The following is a 21,440-nucleotide window of genomic DNA, read 5'->3' on the forward strand; positions in this document are numbered from 1 at the left end:
TGACAGTGATGCAGGTGGATGCCTCCCTAGTGACCTGGATAGTTTGCTAAGTGACTGGCAGACCACAGTATGTGCGCCTGCAGCACTGTGTGTCGGACAGTAAGTGTAGTAAGCGATACGGGATCCCTGCGGGGCACTGTCCCCTCTCCCTCATCTTCCCCTTTTACACCATGGACTTTAACTCCTGCATTGAGGCCTGACACCTTCAAAAGTTTTCTGATAACTCAGCCACAGTGGGCTGTATCAGGCTGTGGTGGGTAACTTTGTTATGTGATGCAGGCAAAAGCATCTGCAGCTTAACTTGGGCAAACTGTATGTGGATGAGAACACCGCTGACTCCTGTTTGCATTTATGGGGTCTGGGTGGAGACAGTGGAAGATTACAGGTGTCTTGGTGTTCACAATGACAGTAAAATAAACTTCATTAAAAACACAGAAGTGCTCTCCAAAAACTTATCAACTTCTGAGACGACTGAGGTCGTTTAATATCTCCCCGATGATGCTCACAGTGTTGTATGAGCCTGTGGTGGCCTGTGCCATCATCTGTACTGTGGTGTGCTGAGGCAGCAGGTACCAGCAGACTCAATAAACTTACCCACAAGGTCAGTCATGCTGTGGGTGTGGAGCTTTTAGCGTCTTTGTTTTACTTATTTTTTAGTAGAGAAAGTTTACATCCATCCATCTTCTTCTGCTTTATCCGGGGCCGGGTCACACCAAGCCGTTCCCAGGCCAGCCGAGAGATATAATTTCTCCAGCGTGTCCTGGGTCTGCCCTGAGGCCTCCTCCCGGTGGGACATGCCCGGAACACCTCACCCAGGAGGCGCCCAGGAGGCATCCTTGTCAGATGCCCGAACCACCTCAACTGGCTCCTTTCGATGTGGAGGAGCAGCGGCTCTACTCTGAGCCCCTCCCGGATAGCTGAACTTCTCACCCTATCTCTAAGGGAGAGGCCAGCCACCCTTCGGAGGAAGCTCATTTTCGCCGCTTGTATTCGCGATCTCGTTCTTTCGGTCACTACCCACAGCTCGTGGCCATAGGTGGGGGTAGGAATGTAGATTGACCGGTAAACTGAGAGCTTCGCTTTTACGCTCAGCTCTCTCTTCACCACAACGGACTGGTGCAGCATTTACATTTTCTTTCATATTTATAATTTTTAATTGTGTGTCGATAATAAAAACAATTTCCCTGCTGGATTGATAGTGTTTTGATTCTGATTATACCTCATGCAGAGGTATAATAAGGAACTTCTCAGGAACATCGCCTGTGAACGTCAGAGGTGCTTGTGTAGGATCAGCAGTAAGTCAGCTGTTTCTGCCTACGTGGCACCAATAACAATGTCACATTCACCCCCCCCCCCCCCCCCCCCCCCCCCCCCCCACACACACACACACACACACACACACAGACAATCGGATGCTTAGTTTGCTCAGTTCATGATGTCATTGTGACCATGTCTAGATCAGTGCAAACAGTAGCTGCCATGTGATTGGCCAATATTTGTATTAACGAGCAGTTCGACATGTGTACCTAATAAAGTGGCTGGTGAGTATATATTGACTGAGCTGTTTACTTTGGTTTGAAGTCATGTTTGTTTTCTTGCACAAATCCATCACTGACTACTTGCCTGTTGCAGGAACGTCACGTAGTGAGTGTTCTTTGTGCGTGAGAGAGAAGCAGGGATTTGAGTCACAAGAGCCTGCCAGCAATAATTTGAAATTTACTCGGTTTATTTATGACAACATGTTAGCTACGCAAGGTCTTGTTTTGATTTTTTTCCTCATGATTCTAATACCCTTAAAGGTTTCAAGGATTATCCAGATAACTGGCAGATGATGTATTTCTTGGCTGCCAAGAAAACAAATTCAAGGCAAAGCAGTTGTTTGTGTGCCTTCTGTAAAGTTTTTGGTTCATCAGATCATAATCAGCTTACTTATAGTTGCTCGACTATAACCAAAGAGGAGGTAAAAACTCTGTCCGTCCGTGGCTGCACTTCGGTTGAAAGTACTGGAGGATCATTATTTTCCTCCCTGTGGTAAGGCTTTGATGGCTGTGGTTTTCTCTCCCACCAAGCCATCGTGGACCAGCAATATCAAAGCAGCGGCCTCGTGCCATGGCTGACATCGGTTCAGGCTTTCTCTGCAATATGGAAAGTTTCATTAGATAAATAGGTGAATCGTTTCCATGATTTTCCACGAGCGCTAAAGGACACGCATTTCATTATTTTTTCAAGCAAACAGCCATAAAAGCTTCCTCTCCACACCCACAGCTACCGCTGTTGTGTTTGTCTGAGTATGAAGAGCTTCATCCTCAGGACATATGTATAAAACATGAGGAGGACTGTGCCAGAGCTGCAGAATCAGAGTTTGGGTGCCCCGGTGGCTTCACTCAGACTCCAAAAATAGGAAGTAAGCAGAAAGCAGAAAAATGATCTAAGGTTTCCCTTCTCTGAAGTAAGCCCCTGCTCTAATGGCCACTTTGAGAACCGTGTTGCACAGCATGTACCAGTGCTTTTTGATGGTTTTCTCACTCATGTGGATAGTAGGATTTCAGCTTATGGTCAATGGACCCTCCAAATCATTTGCTGTATATGATTATGAGTAGGTCCATAAATAAACTGTGTTGTCACTGTATCCATATTTTTATTTTGTCTTGTCACCTGTACTTTGCTCTTGGCAATAATTATAATAATTAGTGAAAAAAAAAACAGTTATTATAAAAATAATAATGATTAGATTTAAAGATTAAATGTAAACTGTTCTGTTATGTAAAAAAAACTCTTCTTTTTTTCTTTTGTTATTATTTTCTTTTAAGAGAAATATGGTAGACACTCACATTTCTGTTAATTTACCTGTTGCTATGGTTTCAGTTCAATTTTAATTATATATCACCAAATCACACTTTATTTTGTAAGGTAAAACACTCTAATGACACAGAGAAAACTCAAAGATCAAACAACCCCCGATGACTTGGTGACAGTGGGAAAGAAAAACTCACTTTTTACAGGAAAGAAACCTTCGGCAGAACCAGGCTCAGAAACAGCAGCCATCTGCTACAGGAGGTTGGGGATGAGGTTTCATTGATTGTGGCTTTATTTCATGCACTTTACTCAGAGCTGATTGGCCTACCTCTGACCAGAAAGCTCAATTAATTAATCCAGAGTTCATGATTTGATTCAGTTTGAATGAAAGTGGTTTTAAAAATCCAACATAAACCTTGGAAAGAAGCAAATTAGTTTTTCACATAGAACAAAATTCACTTGTGAATGAGGGTGCAGCGATGACTGGTGCCATGTTGGAAGTCGGCCACATTTTTAAAGACCTTGTTTACTTCTGAATGGTTACCCAACCAGCTCAATAAGAGCAAAAAAACATTTTCTGAAGCATTAACTAACAAAAGTGAGAGAATGTTTCTCAGCCAAATTTTGTTCATCTCGCACTCAAACCTGCACATTTAGCACTTTTCTCACATGAAAATCGGTGAGGTGTAAGTGAGATCACGATAGCTTTATTCATATGCTGCAACTCAGAAGCAAAAGGAAGCCATTTTTAGTATCCACACCTCTGAGCACATGTTTTACAAAGAATATTGTAGACAGAGAATAAATGGGGATTGAAACTGGGAGGAGGGCATTCAGTCGTCATAGTCTATACTCTGCACAATTTTTAAGGGATTATTTCTTGAGTGAAATGTAGTTCCAGCAAGTAGTTCCAATCCTGTACATTGTCTTCAGGATTAAGATTTAGTTTCTACCACCATGCTAAGCCAGAAAAATAGATCCCGGCTGTGTTTCAGAGATTCTTTAATGAATAAATTAATTATTTTTTTCAAATATAGCTTTCACACAAGAACTGGAATACATTGCAGCTGGGTTCAGTCCACTGTTCCACAGAGCCACATCTTCAAGCATATTTTATATGTTTTTAAGGATCTATAAAGTTGGGGGTAAAAAGGTGATAGGTTTGTAGCTTGAACCTATTCGCTGGAACGTTGAAGACAATATAATTACACCGCAAGCAAGACACGAAGTAGGCAAAGTTCTTCATGTTTCTCGTGCACGGGAGAGAACCGGACAAACGCCGTTCCTTCGCTTGACCCCAGTTGCTCTCGTCCGCTCCCCCGTAACACTGCTCTTTTATTGAGGTTACATGAATATGCATAGGTTCATTAACATACGACGTCTACATACAAACAAAGAGTACCTTGCCTGTGTGTGTGTGTGTGTGTGTGTGTGTGTGTGTGTGTGTGTGTGTGTGTGTGTGTGTGGGGGGGGGGTCAGAGTGTGACCCCATAAATGACTTCCCTAAACCTGCTGGTCTGGAAGTCCAACAGTTCATCTAAACAAAAGGCACTTAGCCTAAAACAGATATAGCCACGTTTATCCTACCATAAAACAATAAAACAAGGTACGACCTCTTCCCATGTTCCCAGGATGTAGGTGCGCAATGCACACCAAGCCTTTGCAGCCTGCTAAAGATCACACATCCTATCACTACACAATTGATTATACACCTCTAAGCATATATGGTTAAATATTTCTAAGCATAAATGACAATCAACAATACAAAACCTAACAAAAGGTCTACAATAGGGTGTGCAACTGTTAATGTAACTCGAGTCATGCACTCATACTGGGTGTCCTTGTTTTGTTCTTCCATCGAGTGTTTTAGAATCAGAGACTTTAGTCTGTATGAGGTCTTTTATTTTGAAAATTGACTGAATTTTCCATTCGGTTCCTGATGTCTCTGACTTCCTGTCTCCTCATCTGCCCTGTGCAGCTTTAAACAGCTTCCAGTTAAATAAATAAATGAATGAATGAGTAGATTATCCACTATTTTAAGAGATACGGAGCAGACGGTCACTTCTGGGGCACGTCTGGAACTGAAAGCATTGTCTCAAGTTGGTGAGGTCAGTGCTGGAATGTGGTGCAGCTCTTCTCAGTGTGTTTCTGGGAAAAAACTAATGATAAAGTAGTAGCTTGTTTGCATTTACACCATGCAGAAAGTGGCTTTAACACTGACACAACTGGTTTCTCACAGGGAGAATAAATATCAGTTTTATGTATTTATTGGTAATATAGTAAATCTATCTGCTTCTTTCACCTGCTTTGTTTGAATTGGGGTGATGGCACTTCTGTTTTCTTTACACTTAGCCTTCTACATTATCCGACGCTGATATTTTTGCTTAACTCCTTTTAAAACTTTTAGAAAGGTATCAGGAGGTCAGGTGTGTTTCCTCCTGCTTACAGTTGGGAAAAGGACAACCGAATGCAGCATCTCTCATTTTTTCATCTGAGATATTTTTACCTGCTTCTCACAGGCGAGATTCACAAACTGTTTTCCCACTTGAAGAGGTACAAGAAGGCAAAACAAGGCGAACGCCAGCAGAGAAGGGATGAAAGGGTGGGTGAGACGAGGGGAAGAATGGTAACCGTCCCAATTAGCGGGCTGGAGAAAAGAGTAGTGCTTTTACACGGCAGCTTCTATCAAATCAACCGCCCCCGGCTCAGCGGGAAAAAGCTGCTCAAAATGGATTTGCTCCTTTTATCAAGCCCTCCATGACACTTAGTTAAGACTCCTTTGCCTCTATCCTGCCACTGATATGTGCCACTTTGAGCTGGTGTCTCACCGACATTATTAAGAGTGAAAGTTTCAGGAACTTGGGAGAAAGCTGGAACATTGTGTTGGAGTGGATTACGTCATGACAGTGTTGGCTTTTTCCAAAAGTTAGAGGAAAGAAGAGATCGTTCTTTTCAAGTTATGTTCTTCTTCATCTTTTGTTTTCTTTTCTCTCTCTCTCTGCCCCCTTATTTTTTTCTGCAACAGGCTGGGTTTAAAGCATTCATTCCTCACCAGCGTCCCTCTGGGAGTATTAGCATTGGCTGCTCAGTTATTGTGAATCCAAATTGGACAAAGGAGTCAGGTTTGAGAATGCAGCTGACAACACTATTCAGGCTTCTTTGTAAGTGCCACAGAAATGTTCAGCACAGCCTCACTCTTTGCCTTCCAGGCAACTGAATCATTTAGAAAGGTGAGAGGCATAAAATGTGTGGCAGATTAAGAAGTATTCAGTTCAGTCCTTTTAATGGTGTGTATCTGATGTTTTATTTAGACTGTGCATTCAAAAGATTCCTCTCGCAGAGCTATTATACTCACGAGGGCAGCTGCATCAGATCTGTTTGTGAGGCTGAAAAAGAAGTCTGAAAATTTTTAAACAAAATCATAATAATGACAAATTTACAGATCGAAATAATACTGATAGAGTTAGAATTGAAGATTAAACATTAAGACTCACCTGGTATTGTTACAATTAATTTATTATCTGTTAATCTTTAATAAGATGTACAAAGATGTCACGTGTAAATCTAAGTACACCACGTGACTCAGTAGTTTGTTGTCCCACCTTTAACTGAAGTCGTTGTTTTCTCTCACAACACTGTGGAGAAAGTTTAACCCACTCTTCTTCAGTTCATTGTCGTTTGCTTTCCTTCCACAGCATTTTAATTGAGCTGAGGTCTGGACTGTGACTGGGCCATTGCAACACCTTGATTTCTTTCTTTTTCAGCCATTCTTAAAAAGAAAGACATCAAGGTGATTTGCTGCTGTGCCTGGGATCCTGGGGTCCTCGTGCTGTCGAATGACCCAGTTTGGGCCAAGCTTTAGCTGTCAGACAGACGGCCTCACATTTGACTCTAGAATACTTTGTTTCATGGTCAACTCAGTGACTGCAAATTGCCCAGCTCCCATGGCTGCAAGACAAGCCCAAATCATCACGCCTCCACCTTGGTGCTGACAGTTGGTGTTTAATTTTCTCCAAATGTGATGCTGTACAGTGTGGCCAATCACCTCTCATCTGTCCGAAGGGCATTTCTCGAGAGGTCTTGTGGTTTCTTCAGATGAAACTTTGCAAACATAATCCATCGTGCAATGCCAAGATCTGTGTCTTTTTTAAGTCTGTAGGATTGATTTTGAATACATGCTGTAGTTGGTGTTCCACTACCATATGTACTAAATGGGCTACATACCCAACCTGTTGTAAAAATTTAAATACTTTTGGTCCTTGAAGTTACTTAAACTCTGTTAAAGTTTTACATTTCTCTCATTGTTTACAAATAAATAATAAGATCAAAACCTTCAAAATTGAAAATAATTGCCTGTGTTTCTGTAGCTTTGCACAGTGTTCTTTGTTTTCGGTGCCACAGAGCTCCATTTATTTATTTACTCTGCTGTAATGCTCACATTCGCCAAATCAGAGGCTGAAAATAGTCTTTAAGAAATGCACGATTTTCCTCCAGTTTGAAAACCATTCAACCCCCGTCTGTTACGTTTTTGCTTAAAAAAGAAAAAAAGAATAGATATGTGTTTACCCTGTTTTATGGATGTAGTGCTTTTAATTGGATTGACAAGCTGGGTATGTTGGAAGGCATTAAGACCGTTTTGGTCTTTTGATGCTATGATGTTTGTTGATGATGATGAGAATACAGAATATCACCACCTGCTGCTACAGTGAAGCACTGATGAAGCTGTAAATGTGTGCAACCAAATTACTTTCTTTAATGGTTCCTATTAAACGATGTGTTATGATGTGTCTGTATTTTGTTATTTTATCTATTTATATCCTCCCAACCAGTCAACTGCATCCAGAGGATGAGACGGACGCCGCCACTGGATGAGCTTCAGCCACCGCCCTATCAGGATGAGAATGGCTCTCCGAGGATGTCCTGCACGCTGTCAGATCTGGGTGATGCCAAGTGTGATCTGTCCCACACCAGCGGTAGCCCCCACCTCTCTTTTGGCAAGTGTCCCAGTGAGGGCAGCGACGGCCCCGAGACTGAGAGTTACCTCAACAAGGGCTATGAGGAGGACGTGCCCAGTGACAGTACAGCTGTCCTCAGCCCAGAGGTAAATACCAGTCATGCAATATCAGAGTGATACTTTAGATTGAGGTGTTATTTTGAACACTGAACATTTCATTGGTTTCCGTAGGATATGTCAGCCCGTGGATCAGCAGCCCAGCTACCGAAAGGTTATGAACCAGATCCTGTTGCAAAATACGGGACCCTCGACATCGTGTTTGACTACAACTCAGAGGAGCAGCAGCTGTCTGTAACCATCATGGCAGTAACCGACCTTCCCAGCTACAAGCGCACCGGTAACATCTCCTGGCAGGTTCATCTGGTGCTTCTGCCCACCAAGAAACAGAGGGCGAAGACGGGGATCCAGAGAGGCCCGTGCCCCATCTTCACGGAGACCTTCCGCTTCAGCCATGTGGAGTCAGAGATGATCAGCAATTATGCTATCAGATTTCGCCTTTACAGCATGCGACGAATGAAGAAGGAGAAGGTGCTCGGGGAAAAGGTGTTCTACCTCACCAAGCTCAACCTTCAGGGCAAAATGTCGGTGCCGGTCACATTAGACCCATGCTGTGCACTCCCGGTAAGATGATCAAAGCAGGTGTTGGCTTTCAAGCTGCCACTCATCACCTCACTAATTACTTCTCTTTGTTGATTGATCTTTCATCCAACTGGATAACATTTTCAGAGTGAGATCACATTTTGCAGATCATTCTTACTGAACTGCCTGTTTTGTTTGCTTGTTGGCTTTTAATGCTTCTCAGGAGTAGATGGTAGTGCGACACTGCCTCCATTTCATCTTAGGGAATAAACAATAATCAGTTTACTTATTTTTTTTCCTTTCGCTCACTTTATTTCAAAGGCTACAAAGAAGAAAGGCAGCCTTAAAAGGCACCTATTTATCCTGCATTGAATCTGTCAGATATTAGTTTTCTTTCCCTTTAGTAACAATATTTTTTATTTATGTAGATATCCAGGTGCTGAATTAACCCAATACAGCAACATTCAGTGCTTAATTCACTGAACATAAGATAACTAAAAATGTAAAGAGTATTTTTAGCCTATCCAAAAACACAAGTCCTTAAGTATAAAGAAAAGATGTGCATTACGTAACCTTCAAATGTTAGCTTGCCCAGCCTAATACAGGCTCCTTTTTTAGCGGGTTAGCTATCTGTTTGGAGATATCATATTAAAATCTTCCCTGAATCTGATTTATTTTCCTCACGGTTCTTCTCCATGGCCAGCTTCTGGCCTAGTCCAGCATCCTCACTCTCTGATGACTTTAAGAGCTCAGTCAACAGTTTGAGGTAATAATGAATCAAATGCAAAGTTTATTTTGTAAATGTTACTATTATTAGTGTTCAAAAGTAGGATTATCCTGGTTAAGCCGTTATCCACTGAGTGTGATTTCAGTAACAGATCATTAATCCCACTCTGGCTACCACCATATTTTATATCCAAGTTATAGTGGCTAGCATTATTTAGCGTGTACTATACGACACTATTTTGCCTAAACCAACACTCTGTGATAGTAAATACATCATGTATGTAGTGTATTAAAAGAAGTCAAAGCCAGAACCTCGTAGATTTGAAACCGGAAAACTGGATACATTGTAACTGCATGACGGTGATTTGCAAAATCAAATAGGCATTAAGGTATTCGGCAGCTTTGCCTTTATTCAGGAATATAACCAGAATACAACTGTGTTGGATTACAGATGAGTTGCGCTCATTGGCACAGACAGACTGAGATTGATTGAAACATGCTAGCAATCTGTCTGTGTTTATAAAGTAGATGGCAGTTATTTGCGTACCTCACCCGTCTGTCTGAGAGTGATTACTTGACGTGATCGATGAATGCGAAAAATTCAGTACAATGACCAAGTAAGGAGTTTGACGTCCTGTTGGGACAGAGCAGTAAAGGGAGGGTGTAGTGAACTGCTGTTTGAATTGTAATTCATTTGTGTTTTGGAAAATCCTTAACAATTAAAAACTGATATTAAGAATGTTCTGAATGTATGCCAACTCTTTCAGGGTGGCGAATCCCAGGTCAGCCTCTCAGATATGACATGCAGTGAAAGCGCCTCGTCATTCCAGTCAGTCAGTCAGGCTTCCACACCGGAGATCCTCGTGGGCCTGGTTTACAACGCCACAACAGGACGTCTCTCTGTGGAAGTCATCAAAGGCATCCACTTCAAAAACCTGGCTGCTAACAAACCACCCAGTAAGTACCCTAAAACGTTTTGTTGTCCAGTTCGAGAAAGAGCAGGAAAACACTTTTAATGTTTCAAATGCTAGAGCGGAAGAGGACAAGTTGAGCCTGTGCATAGGAGTTTGTATCTCCTGTAAACATCTGTAGTCATAGTCTATATATTTTACATACTATGCGCTTCCTTACGTTCAGTCAGAGAGGGACTATGCACAGCGTATAACTTCTCCGAATCAGAGATAGTGTACTCTATCTCGGCCACCACCTGCTTTTCAGTTTTCCTCTGGTTTCCCTCATTTCCCGGTCAGCCTCCTCAGTCAGCTTCCAGGGATCTGAGCAGCAAGTTCAAACAAAAACTGCCTCTTGTTGAACTTTGTGCAAATGTTGTTGTTGTTGGCCTTCTGACCCTGTTTCTCTTTCCTTGCATCTTCTGTTATGTCTGCACCTGAAACTCTCTCACCCTACTACCTTTTTGACATCTTGGTCCGCTGTTTTTCTTACTGCTGTCCAACCCTTGTTGTCAGATGGACTGTTCTGTTGTCTAAAACACTTGATAGGTGGACAGGTTTATATTATCAGAGGTGAGTTTCTGTTCTTCCCTGTAAAGTGTCATCAGTGTTAATTTCACATCCTTTTTTTTTTTTTTAAATACATCTTCATGGATGCAAATAGATGTAAGTAAATGGAATGACTGTTGATTGGAGACACACTAATTTAACTGGCTTCTATCATTAATATATATCTAATTTGATGCTGTAGTATGTTGGATTGACTCAATGTCGCCTCATCCCCCAGTCGGTTGCATCAGATGGCTGCCGCTTCCTGAGCTTGGTTTTCCTCATGTCTTCCTCATAAAAGGGAGTTCTTCGCTCCCACCGTTGCCAAGTGCTTACTCTTACTGGATCACATGATAATTGTGATTAACTTTGTCTCTCTGTAATTTATAGGTTTTACATTATGAAACAATTGTTGCTATAAAAATGTAAATTACATATAACAGCAACTGTTTATGCAATATTGGGAGCCCAAGCTCTTTGCACCCATCCCAAATAAGTTGAAAAAATGTAACTAAATTCTCACTTGGAAGCAGTTTTGATAAGATAAGCTTTTCCCATAAAACCTGAAATATGACTTTCTTTAAATTCATGTAAACTTTGGACCATAGGACTCTTATTGCATTTTAACTCTCATCCATGAAGATGCTCGGCTGTTGTACTGTAAGTCTTCTTGCTGTATTTCTGAATGCGTATCACATCACGCATGCATCTGAGATACCCCCTCCTGCCTCCTTTGCCCATTTCTTGTGTTGCCTGGAAGTCCTTCGTGTTTTCACTCAGCCTTTTTCATGCTATGTCAGTCTAGTTTTCTTGGTGTCTGATAGCCAGCAAGAAGGAGATGTTGTCATTGAGTGCTGGCCTAATTCGAACAGTACGCTTTGCACATTTTACATTTTTCGGCTTTGCTTCCAGCATATGAAACATAAACAGGACTTCTGTAATACAGTTGCATAAATATTCATCTAAAAGCCACACTGTACTGTCCTCCCATTAATTGCCATGTTCCATGTATTCGTGAATGTCTCTAACTAATAACTAGCTGTCAGATTTTGATATTGTTTGTACATTCTTGAATAGCATATCCACATACTTTATAGTCTTCAAATTGTACTTGGAAAATAGTCGCATCTGGCAACACTGAAAAAAACCTTTGTGCAAAATCCTCACGAAGGCCTTGATTGACTTTGTGCGTCCTTACAAAGTGGAAAGAGCACGGTGAAAGATGCGGAGCAATTTCAAAGCTTCTTTTCTGCCATTTCAAAACAGTACCGAGCCGACGAGTCAAGTTAATCATCAGCCGCAGCCCCTCTCATTCAGCAACAATGCCAAAGAGCCATGCATCACCGCTACTGACCACTTATGACATCCACAGCTCTACAGAGCCCATTCAGCAGCAGTCAAAAAAGAAATCAAGGCTATTTTTTTCACTCTGCTTTTATGTCAAAGAGAGCAACTGAATGTGTGATTGAAGTCGGTGAGCTAGGCGTTGGAAGGCAGCTGGCACTCGACAGCATGAAACCCTCAGCAATTCATTCCTTATACCCCTCTTAGACTGGAACATAATACACAGCATTATTACAGAGTATGGCTGTAGACGAGGGGCAAAACACTCTCAAAGATCCATTGTGATTGCCAGTCTTGCCTCGCTTACTTTCCGCTGGATTTATGGCTTCAGTTTGTGCCATGATTTCTGCATTGAAATGAGGAGTGAATAAGGAAAGCGTGAATGCTGAAATCACTTGATAATGGCAGTGTTTTTCCTTTTTGCTTTTTCCTCTTCTGGGCTAAATGAATGAGCTTTATCGGGATTTTGTTTTTTGGAATGTGATCAGCGGGGTAATAAAAGGTGGAAAATGTCGCAAACTGCGAGTATCAGCGGTACAAGTCGTGCTTCTAAGCTCAGAATTCTTAGATACTTTAATCCCGACTCGATATATTATGTTCTGTCTTTGATTGCTAGGGTCTTGAGCTAAATATGTTTTTTCATATCTCATCTGAAAGCTTCATATAATAACATATTAGAATTATGCACCAGCAGTCGTACTAGTAGCAAGTGCTTTTTCTGTTCTGTTTCACATTAAAAGCCCCTATATGCATGAAAACCTGGCAACATGCTTGCATTAGTTGCATAACGCAACTATTAAAATAAATACTAACAAATGAAATTATCATTTTTATTCATCAGATTATTAAAAATTAGATTATTTAAAGAGTTTCTAGTGCAGCGGCAGGGGGCAGTAGGGTTTTTTGCAGATCATTTGGTTGTGCAAGCTTCCTTGAGCAATGAGAACTGGCGCCTGCAAATTTAAGGCCACAGTTCTCAGCCAGACAAGGGTGGACTGCCCACTCCAGGTTGGAAATGAATTGCTGCCCCACTTGGAGGAGTTAGAGGACGTCGGGGTCTTGATAACAAGTTGCGCCTCAAGTGGACGCGTTCAATTGCCTCTGGGTCTTGATAAGGAGCTGGAGAGGAGTGGAACAGGAGGCTAGCAGGATTGATGCATCAATGCAGACGATGTGCCACTCTGGTGAAGAGTGAGCCGAGTGTGAAGGTGAAGCGGCCAATTTACAAGCTAAATTTCAATGAAGCTGTGTAAAATAAAGTGCAATAATTTGCAAGTCTCATAAACTCTTATTTTATTCACAACAAAACTTAGAGAGAATTCACTATTTTAAGGAAAATATTGGCACATTTTATACTTGATGGCAGCAACACGCACTAAAAAAAGTTGGGACAAGATCAAGTTTACTACTGTGTTATTTTAACACCAGTCTGTAAACATGTGGGAACCCATGACACCAGTTGCTGGGCTTCTGGGAGAGGAAGGTTGTCCCATCCGTGTCCGATCTGTTGTTATGGATGCAGAACTCTCTTTAAAAAGATGCGATCAGATTTGTAGGCAGCCAAGTCCGTAGGGACTAATACACCCCATAGCATCAAGCATGCAGGCTTTTGAACAGCGCTGATAACAATCTGGATGTTCCTTCTTCCCTGTAGTCAGAATGCTGCAGCTTCCAGAGCCTTAACCTGCATTTGTGGATGGCACAGTGAACTGTGTTCACAGACAGTGATTTGTGGAAGTGTTCCTAAGCCCATGCACTGATTTCCATTAAGCAATCATGCCTTTTTCAAGGGCATCCAATACTGATTTTTGGTCGTGTCCCTCGCACACAAAGGTTTCTCCAAATTCTTTCATTTGATATTTGGTACTATAGATTATAACATGTTGACAGTTTTGAATTTTGCGTATTCTGAAATTCTTCCACAGTTTGCAGACAGTCTGGTGAACCTCTGCCTGTATTTACCTCTGAGAAACTCTGCTTCTCTAAGATGCTCTTTTTATGCTACTGACTGTTGCGAATGAACTTATTTGCAAAATGATCTTCCAGCTGTTTCTTTGTAATATCACTTACTTTTCCAAACGTTTTCGAGACATGTTGCTGCCAAAACAATTCAAAATGAGTCAAAAAGTAAAATGTTTTAATTTAAATATATGACCTGTTTTTCTCTGTTTTATTGTGGATGAAATATGGGATTATGAGAAAAGCAAATTCTGAATGTATTTGCATTTTACACAGTGACACAACTTTTTTTGAGTTTGGAGTTGTACCAGTCCCTCCTACCTTCACAGCCAAACACTGTGAGCAGTGCCCGAAAGAATACGTTTGCAGAAAAAAGCGGTGAAATGAAGTTCCTCCCATGAGTGTTTGGGCTCGCCAGGGGAGTAGCTCAGCCATTCAGAAGGAGCTCAAAGTGGAACCACAACTCCTACAGACTGAGAGACCCAGCTGAGGTACTTCTGGCATTTGAATAGAATACCTCCCAGTGAAGTGTTTCACCATTCTGGGTCTGCCCTGGACACACTGGAGTTGGGAATTTATGGAAAAACAATACTAAACACATTTTAAAAAATGATTTTCTACAGATATATAATTAACAACAACGTCAGTTCAAGCTTTTCTGAACAAGTTTCTGGCATGATGAAAGAAAAACGCGTGTGCCCATACACAGAAAAGAGTCTGCTTGAGAGAAATAGACCTTAACGGGAAAACTGAAGAAGACCTCTTTGCATAGTGAAAGAAAAATAAATCCAGTGTGAATCTGGGTTACAGTAAGTGTCTATTGCCAAAGTCATAAGGGCAAATGCATGACACCCAAAAAATCTAAATAAAATCTATATTTTTCTTTATTTCCCTCTGAACATGATACAGGTATTGGTCATATTAACACTTTAATGCTGGCAAGAAATGTTTTTAAATGGAAGCAGTAATCACATTTTTAGACATGCATGAAACAAATGGAGTTTCCATGAACTGAGCAGTGGCGTTCAATTCATAAATCATGAAAAACACTCAGTGCAACAACTTAACCTTCTTATTTTTCCCAGTTCTTTTCTGTTACGCAGTTCCTCCATAGATTTTATTCAAGGCTTTTTCGAATGTCTTGTATTTCCCTTATGTTTCTGACACCTCTCACCCAGATTCTCATTTAGTGTCAGCAGACCTGTATATCCTGCACAATATGTGAGTCACATTTTGGACAAAGCATGTCTTGGGACTGCCTCGGGCTCTAAAGTTTTAGCATAAGTCATTATGTCAAATAATAGCAGCTCTTCATGGTAATTTGTGATGAACCACGTAACCAGAATTAATTAATTTTGGCTACATGGTTCGTTTCAGAAGGAGCTCCTAATCCTTTCAAACACAAGCAAACGTATGACTAACTTTCTCCAGTCAGTTTTCATCTTCAGCATTATCCCCCATTTCAGATTAGACATCAGTAGTCGCATAGCAACAAGACTGAAGTAACGCTCCCTGCGCTCACAGCTGTGCTTTGTGTTTGATCAGGAGAAAAAACGCATCCTATGTGGTCATGCTCTTATATATCATCCGCTGTGACATTATTACAGAAGTGAATGCTTTGTGGAGAAAATGTGTCATTCTTTGCTGCAGAGGAAACAGCTGCAGCAGGTCGTCATGGCTGATTACTAAGAGGAAAGGTGAAGAAACATAAGGATTTTGCACAAAGGGTCTATTATTTAAGTCTGGTGCCTGAATTATTTTCTTTCCTTTTTTTTACTACTACAAAGCTATTGTAGAATCTCACGGTTTAAAAAAAATATATAAAGATATATCATTTCCCTTGTAACTCTCTCCTCCACCTGCTTCCTCTCTAGATACATATGTTAAGCTGACCTTACTTAACTCCATGGGCCATGAGATGTCCAAGTGTAAGACCTCCATCTGTCGAGGTCAGCCCAACCCAACCTACAAAGAGACGTTTGTCTTCCAGGTAGCTCTTTTCCAGCTCTCGGACGTCACGCTCATCCTATCCGTCTACAACAAGCGCAGCATGAAGCGCAAGGAGATGATTGGTTGGATTTCGCTGGGCCTCAACAGCTCTGGAGAGGAGGAGCTCACCCACTGGACTCAGATGAAAGAGTCTAAAGGACAGCAGGTTTGCCGCTGGCACAGCTTGCTGGAATCTTAATGGCACAGCAAGATGGCGCGCGGGCATAGCTACACGGCGCCGCCGCCATCTTTGTCTCAGATGGGCAGGAAATGGAAATGTTCAACTGGGAAGCGGGAGTGCGATGCCGTCCAATGAACCAGCGTCAGTGGTGATGAAGAGACGGGAACACAACCACATCTGCACTCAGTTTCTCAGCTCGGCATGGCATAAGCGATTTCATGGCTCTGTTTGGCTAAACAGTCATGAATTAGTTTTATGATGAGACATGCTATTTTCCATATACTGCCGTGTAATGACCTTTAAGTTTTTGTAGATGGCATCTTTTTGTCTGCTGAGCCGGTTTAGCTGGGGCTAAAGATCATTGAGCAAATTACACCTGGTAGCCATATGTACCCACACCTCCAGCCGCATAAATACAAGTAGGAGTTTCTAAAGAAGGTTTTAATTTTTGTAATTATATTTTTTTAACAAATATTTTCCAGACCACCTCTTAGCAGATCCTTATCTTAAAATTTAGCTAGAGACAACTTCTTACCTGGAAATGTCAAACGAGGCTGGACATTACCATTGTGTCATCCCCATCGACTTCAAAAGCACAAGAAGTTTGGCAGATTTTAAAATGGCAGTTCTACAATGGTGTAAAATAGGGACTGTAAAATAATTAAAAAGGAAAAAAGCTTCCCACCTGAAGGTTCCTGTACTTCTTTAAAATACTACAAGCAATCTGAAGTGCTTCAGTCAAAGGCAGCTGGACTCCTTTTAGGTTTTTGAAGACATCGTCACCTCTCACCTGAAAGGGTTATTTGCACCTAAAGAAGAAGAGACTGTGAAATACAAATGTTCAGATTTTGGATTCACGCCTCCACTCACGTAAGCATAACTCATGATCTTAGGTGGCGCACTAGACAGCATTCCGAATCAGTCTTTAGAACTGAAAACAATCTTCTGAATGAAAAGTAAAACCTCTTCAGGAACCTAAAGCGAGTGCAGCTGCCTTCAGTTCAAACACTTTAGATTACCATTAGACGACTGAGAACCCATTCAGTCATAAATAGTAAAAAGGGACTCATGGGGGAGGTAAAACTAGTCACCATGGAACTTCCATAAAATCCTAGTTCATACATTGGGAATGAGGTTCATGTACCTCAAAGTGCAAGCCTTGGCTTGTTTAGGATATAACAAAGAGTGACAATCCAAACAGCAACAGCAAAACATTTAACTCAGTCAGAATGCATTAATGGTAAATCAAAAAAGATAAAGCAATTAGAAGAGATAAGGAGCCATGGATAAGGACCTGTAAACAAAGAAGCAAAAGGCCGGTCTAACAGCAAACAGGAACTTCCAAAGCTAAAAGAAGAAAAGAGACACCAGTGTGTAAGCGCAAAAACCATTTGAGGTTGGTTCCAAACGTGAGTCAGTCCCCATAGACTCCCACTTTAAAATGCCCAATGTAAAGCATTAAAATCATTAAAATGTTTATAGTCTGTTTATGGTCCATCAGCTAAGCCCATTCTCTACTAATTGGAGTCACTGAACTGGATCTCTCCACTGTGTTTATGCTGTTTGTAGCACCTCTAATAGAATTGTCTAACACATAAAAGAGCTTGCTGTGTGGTACAAACCATCCAAGAAATCTCTCACTCCACCCTTTTGTCTACATATCATTAATTCTGGGTCCAAAAACCTAGTATAGCAAAAATACTGAGTCCAAACCAATGAACGCCTTTATGGTGTCCATCTTTTACATAGTCCATAGAACTTCTCCAGATGTCTGATGTGTGAGTCGGAGGTGTGGATACACAGAGCTACCATTACTGGTCATGCTAACTGCACTGACTCTTTCTCTTTGGACCAAAAAATGACATTTAACCTACTACAGTTCACCTTCCCTCTGTCTTCAGGCTTTAGAAGATCTGGACTGTGACCGGAGACTTTGCACTGGCAGGTCTTTTTATCAGACGTGACCAGCTGATTGGTAACGCTCATGTCTTAAATCAGAAATTATATTTTAGTGGATGTTTAGAACAGAGAAGGGAGCACTAGAGGAAGAGGACTTTTCATTTTCTTATTTTGTTTGTTCACCTTTTTTCTGACTGCAGCTTTAATCACTATCACATCATTTTAGAAACCTGCATGCCACATGCTCCGTCCAGGGTACCCATAAATGGGACAATTATAAAGTGAATATAGGGACTTTTTCAATTTTAAATGTCCTTTACCAAAGTTTATTTCATCACGCTGCATTGTAACCTGTGCAGTTTCATTCAGGGTGGTGGGAGGTTATAAGGCAGTCATAAGAAAAACAAAGTCAATTCTAAGGTTTTTATGTATCAGGAAAAAATGTTAAAAATAATCTAGGACTTAGCTGGTCTTAAAAGTACATCGTCAGATGAACAGTTTTTAGTACGCCCCTCTGTTACCGACCACATTTATTTTGTCCTGATGAGTAAAACCTTAGAATTGATACTTTCGTTTTCATGGCTGTAGATTGAGTGAGAATTATTACACTTTAATGAATTCCTCTCTGCCGACACTACTGAGTTACAAGCATAGCTTCTCAAGCATCTCAAGCTTAAGTAGAATAAATAAATGTGAAGAATAATAGAAGGTGTCAGACACGCCCTGACATCACTGCCAGGGTTTGTGTCGAGATGACATTCAATAGTGATCATGGAGAAGAAATGAGTGTTTCAGATTGTCGAATTTAATAGAAAACACCAGTTGGAGGACACATTGACTGACTGGGATATGCTATATGTAGGTTAGTTAGATGGTTTTGTGAACATGACTTTTCATTCGAAGGTTACACGCAATGTCACGATTCTTTAAAGAAATTTCCGACACCTTTTTGAATATAAACGGCTCATTAAATCACAGCTAACAGGTGAGACTAAATCCTACTTGTTACCTTTTTCTAACCTGCTCTGGTGCTATAAGAGAGCTGTGGGTGTCCACACAGAAGCCCTTGCCTTATGGTTTTTAGTCAGTTCATCAACTTCTTAAAGAGTTCAAAACACAGACACACCCTGAGAGCACACAGACCTGCATCCACACTTACAGAAAGCACACGCAGTGCAGCACCACTCAGCCTCGCTGGAGGGAATTCAAACTTTTGAGGCGATTTCATTACGGCAGCGAGCACCGACAACCCTGCAGACTGTCTACGGGCTTTTTAGCTGCAGCCGCTTTATCTTTGCGTTTCATATACAGATAAAAAAATATATATATATACTCTTTACTGTGCCTGTGGTTGTGGTGAAAGGTAGCTTTGTGCAGTGTTTACCAAGTGTGTGTGTGCGTGTGTGTGTGTTGACTGGAGAAGGTACAGTAAAGGGGGCGTGGGAGGGGGCTGTGATGTAGGTAGAGTTGTTGCATTTTCTTGTTGGGTGTAACCGTTTCTGATTTCAATTACTGGTTATTAGAAGAAAACAAGCCAAGTCCTGATTGTCTGACATATGCTTTATATTAGTAACTGTTTTATCTATTTTTGCATCAGCAGCCGGGAGAAGAAAATGTGTCAAGCCAGTTATTAGTGAATCAAATATTAACCGACTCCGTGAGCAATACTGTTTGAATTGCTACTCTTTATGATTCAGTTTGTTTACGTGGGGGAAGCAACACACGTCTTATAGCTCAGGTCTTATTTACGTTCCCTTTTCTAAAACCAGAGAGGGGTGTGATGGAGACCGGCTGAGTTTATCTCAAAGCAATCTGTCAAGACTTCTCAGCTTTGATGCTTTCTAACAGCTTGAAACAGAAGCACAGCCTTTACAGCACAACAGTGAAACACACAATGCGAAAGACCAAAGCTCATTTGGAAGTGTAGAGATGCACCTGTAATCTGAATCCAAAAGGTTTTTATTTTATGGGATCAGCCTGGAGCCTTTGAGTGAATTTGTATAGTGTGATATTTGATTACCTGTGGGGGGGAGAAAAGGGGGGGGGGGGGGGGGTGGAATTCAACAGAAGACGTGCAGGGATATATTAAAGTGGGATCACAGGCCCCATAGTTAATAATATTACAATATTATTATCAGTAAAGTAACAGATGAAAAATATTAACACTGCTGGGAAAAAAATCCTCTTCTCTGAAAATATAATTATGCTGGAGAGAATTAGTACCTGAAAACCAACTGGAAATGTTATCCGTAACACTTGATCCATGATTCATGTTCCCTCCAAATACGGAAGCAAAAGAAGGCCAAAACATTTGACTTCTAGATACTGTTACGTTTATAGATTTGAAAAAATGAAAATGCTTTCACGTTGTAATACTTCAGAAATGTTGTTAAAGTGTTTTTAGAGTTTGCAAAAACCAGAAAGCAATACTATCACAAAAGGAACAACATCATACAATCTGGACTGCCTTTAGCTCTGATGACAGCATTCGACGTGGGATCATTTTGATAAATTTATCCAGCATTTTTTTCCATCTAGAACTGCATTCATTTCTCACTATTATCTTGTTTGACAATGGGAGAGGCAGAAATCCCAAATATTCTCAGTGGCCTTAAGATCTGGACTCTGGCCATGGTCGTCTTTGAATATGCCCGTGACATCAGGGGAGAAAAACATCCATTGATGGAAAAACCTGGTCATTCACTATGTTAAAGCTGTGAGTATATCAGCATATATATGTACCAGTATATTCAGGAAGTCAGCTAACCTCATTTTTTTTAAACGTACAATTTGCTGAACCTAAGGCTTGCCCAGCAGGTACGAGGCATGATGGGCGCATGACTTCATCACCCCTCGTTAGTTAGCCATAAGTCTAGAGCAAGGTAAATCTGGACCACATGACCTTTTACCATTGCCCCAGAGTCCAGTCCTTATGATCCCAGCAACGTGCAGCCCATTTTTCTGATTAGCCACACAGATAAGTGGTTTTCTTAAGACTACACAGCTGTGTAGTTCTCTTAATTTCATATCTATGATGACTGTGGTCGAATCTGATTTCACCAAGTTTTTAAGTGATTGTGATCATGATCAGTCAAGTTTTTTTTTCTTTCCAGATTTCAATAATGTGTTGTACATTTCTTAACCCGGCTTTAGTACTTTCAGCTTCTCCAAAGTTGTTTTCCTTGCTTGTTGGAGGGCAATAATTTGACTCCTCTGCAATAGAGCAGTGCATTTTGGGGGGGTTTTTAGGAAAGAGAATCTACTAATTTCATCAACTGAAACAAACATTTTTGTCCTCAAGCAGCTGCTCAAGGACCCGAGGGCCAACTACTTCATCTGCTGCCAGCATGTGAGACCATGAAGTGCTTTAGAAACAAGTGAAAATACTTGAAAGTCATTTTAAAATGCAGAATTTAAAGTTTTAGGTTAGTTCAGGGTCATTTGAAGAAGTTAA

General features: G+C 41.1%; 1 protein-coding gene across 2 annotated transcripts in view; it reads left to right on the forward strand.

Moving 5' to 3' along the window:
- The window catches only part of syt14a (synaptotagmin XIVa), a 39,183-nt gene extending 19,181 nt beyond the window's left edge, over positions 1 to 20,002 (forward strand). The window contains exons 4-8 of one of the 2 annotated variants that reach the window (XM_085391195.1): positions 7,626 to 7,897; positions 7,982 to 8,431; positions 9,883 to 10,072; positions 10,582 to 10,638; positions 15,792 to 20,002. In XM_085391195.1, coding sequence (XP_085247321.1) covers positions 7,626 to 7,897; positions 7,982 to 8,431; positions 9,883 to 10,072; positions 10,582 to 10,638; positions 15,792 to 16,105 — 1,283 coding nt within the window. In that variant the 3' untranslated portion in view covers positions 16,106 to 20,002. The remainder of the gene's footprint in view (positions 1 to 7,625; positions 7,898 to 7,981; positions 8,432 to 9,882; positions 10,073 to 10,581; positions 10,639 to 15,791) is intronic. The other variant, XM_085391194.1, reaches the window with a different exon arrangement.
- Positions 20,003 to 21,440: the final 1,438 nt, after the last annotated feature.

This window comes from Rhamphochromis longiceps, linkage group LG19, assembly GCF_057381845.1.
Source record: "Rhamphochromis longiceps isolate RC_006_pf linkage group LG19, R_longiceps_female_GT1.1, whole genome shotgun sequence".
In the NCBI taxonomy this organism is placed as follows: Eukaryota; Metazoa; Chordata; class Actinopteri; order Cichliformes; family Cichlidae; genus Rhamphochromis; species Rhamphochromis longiceps.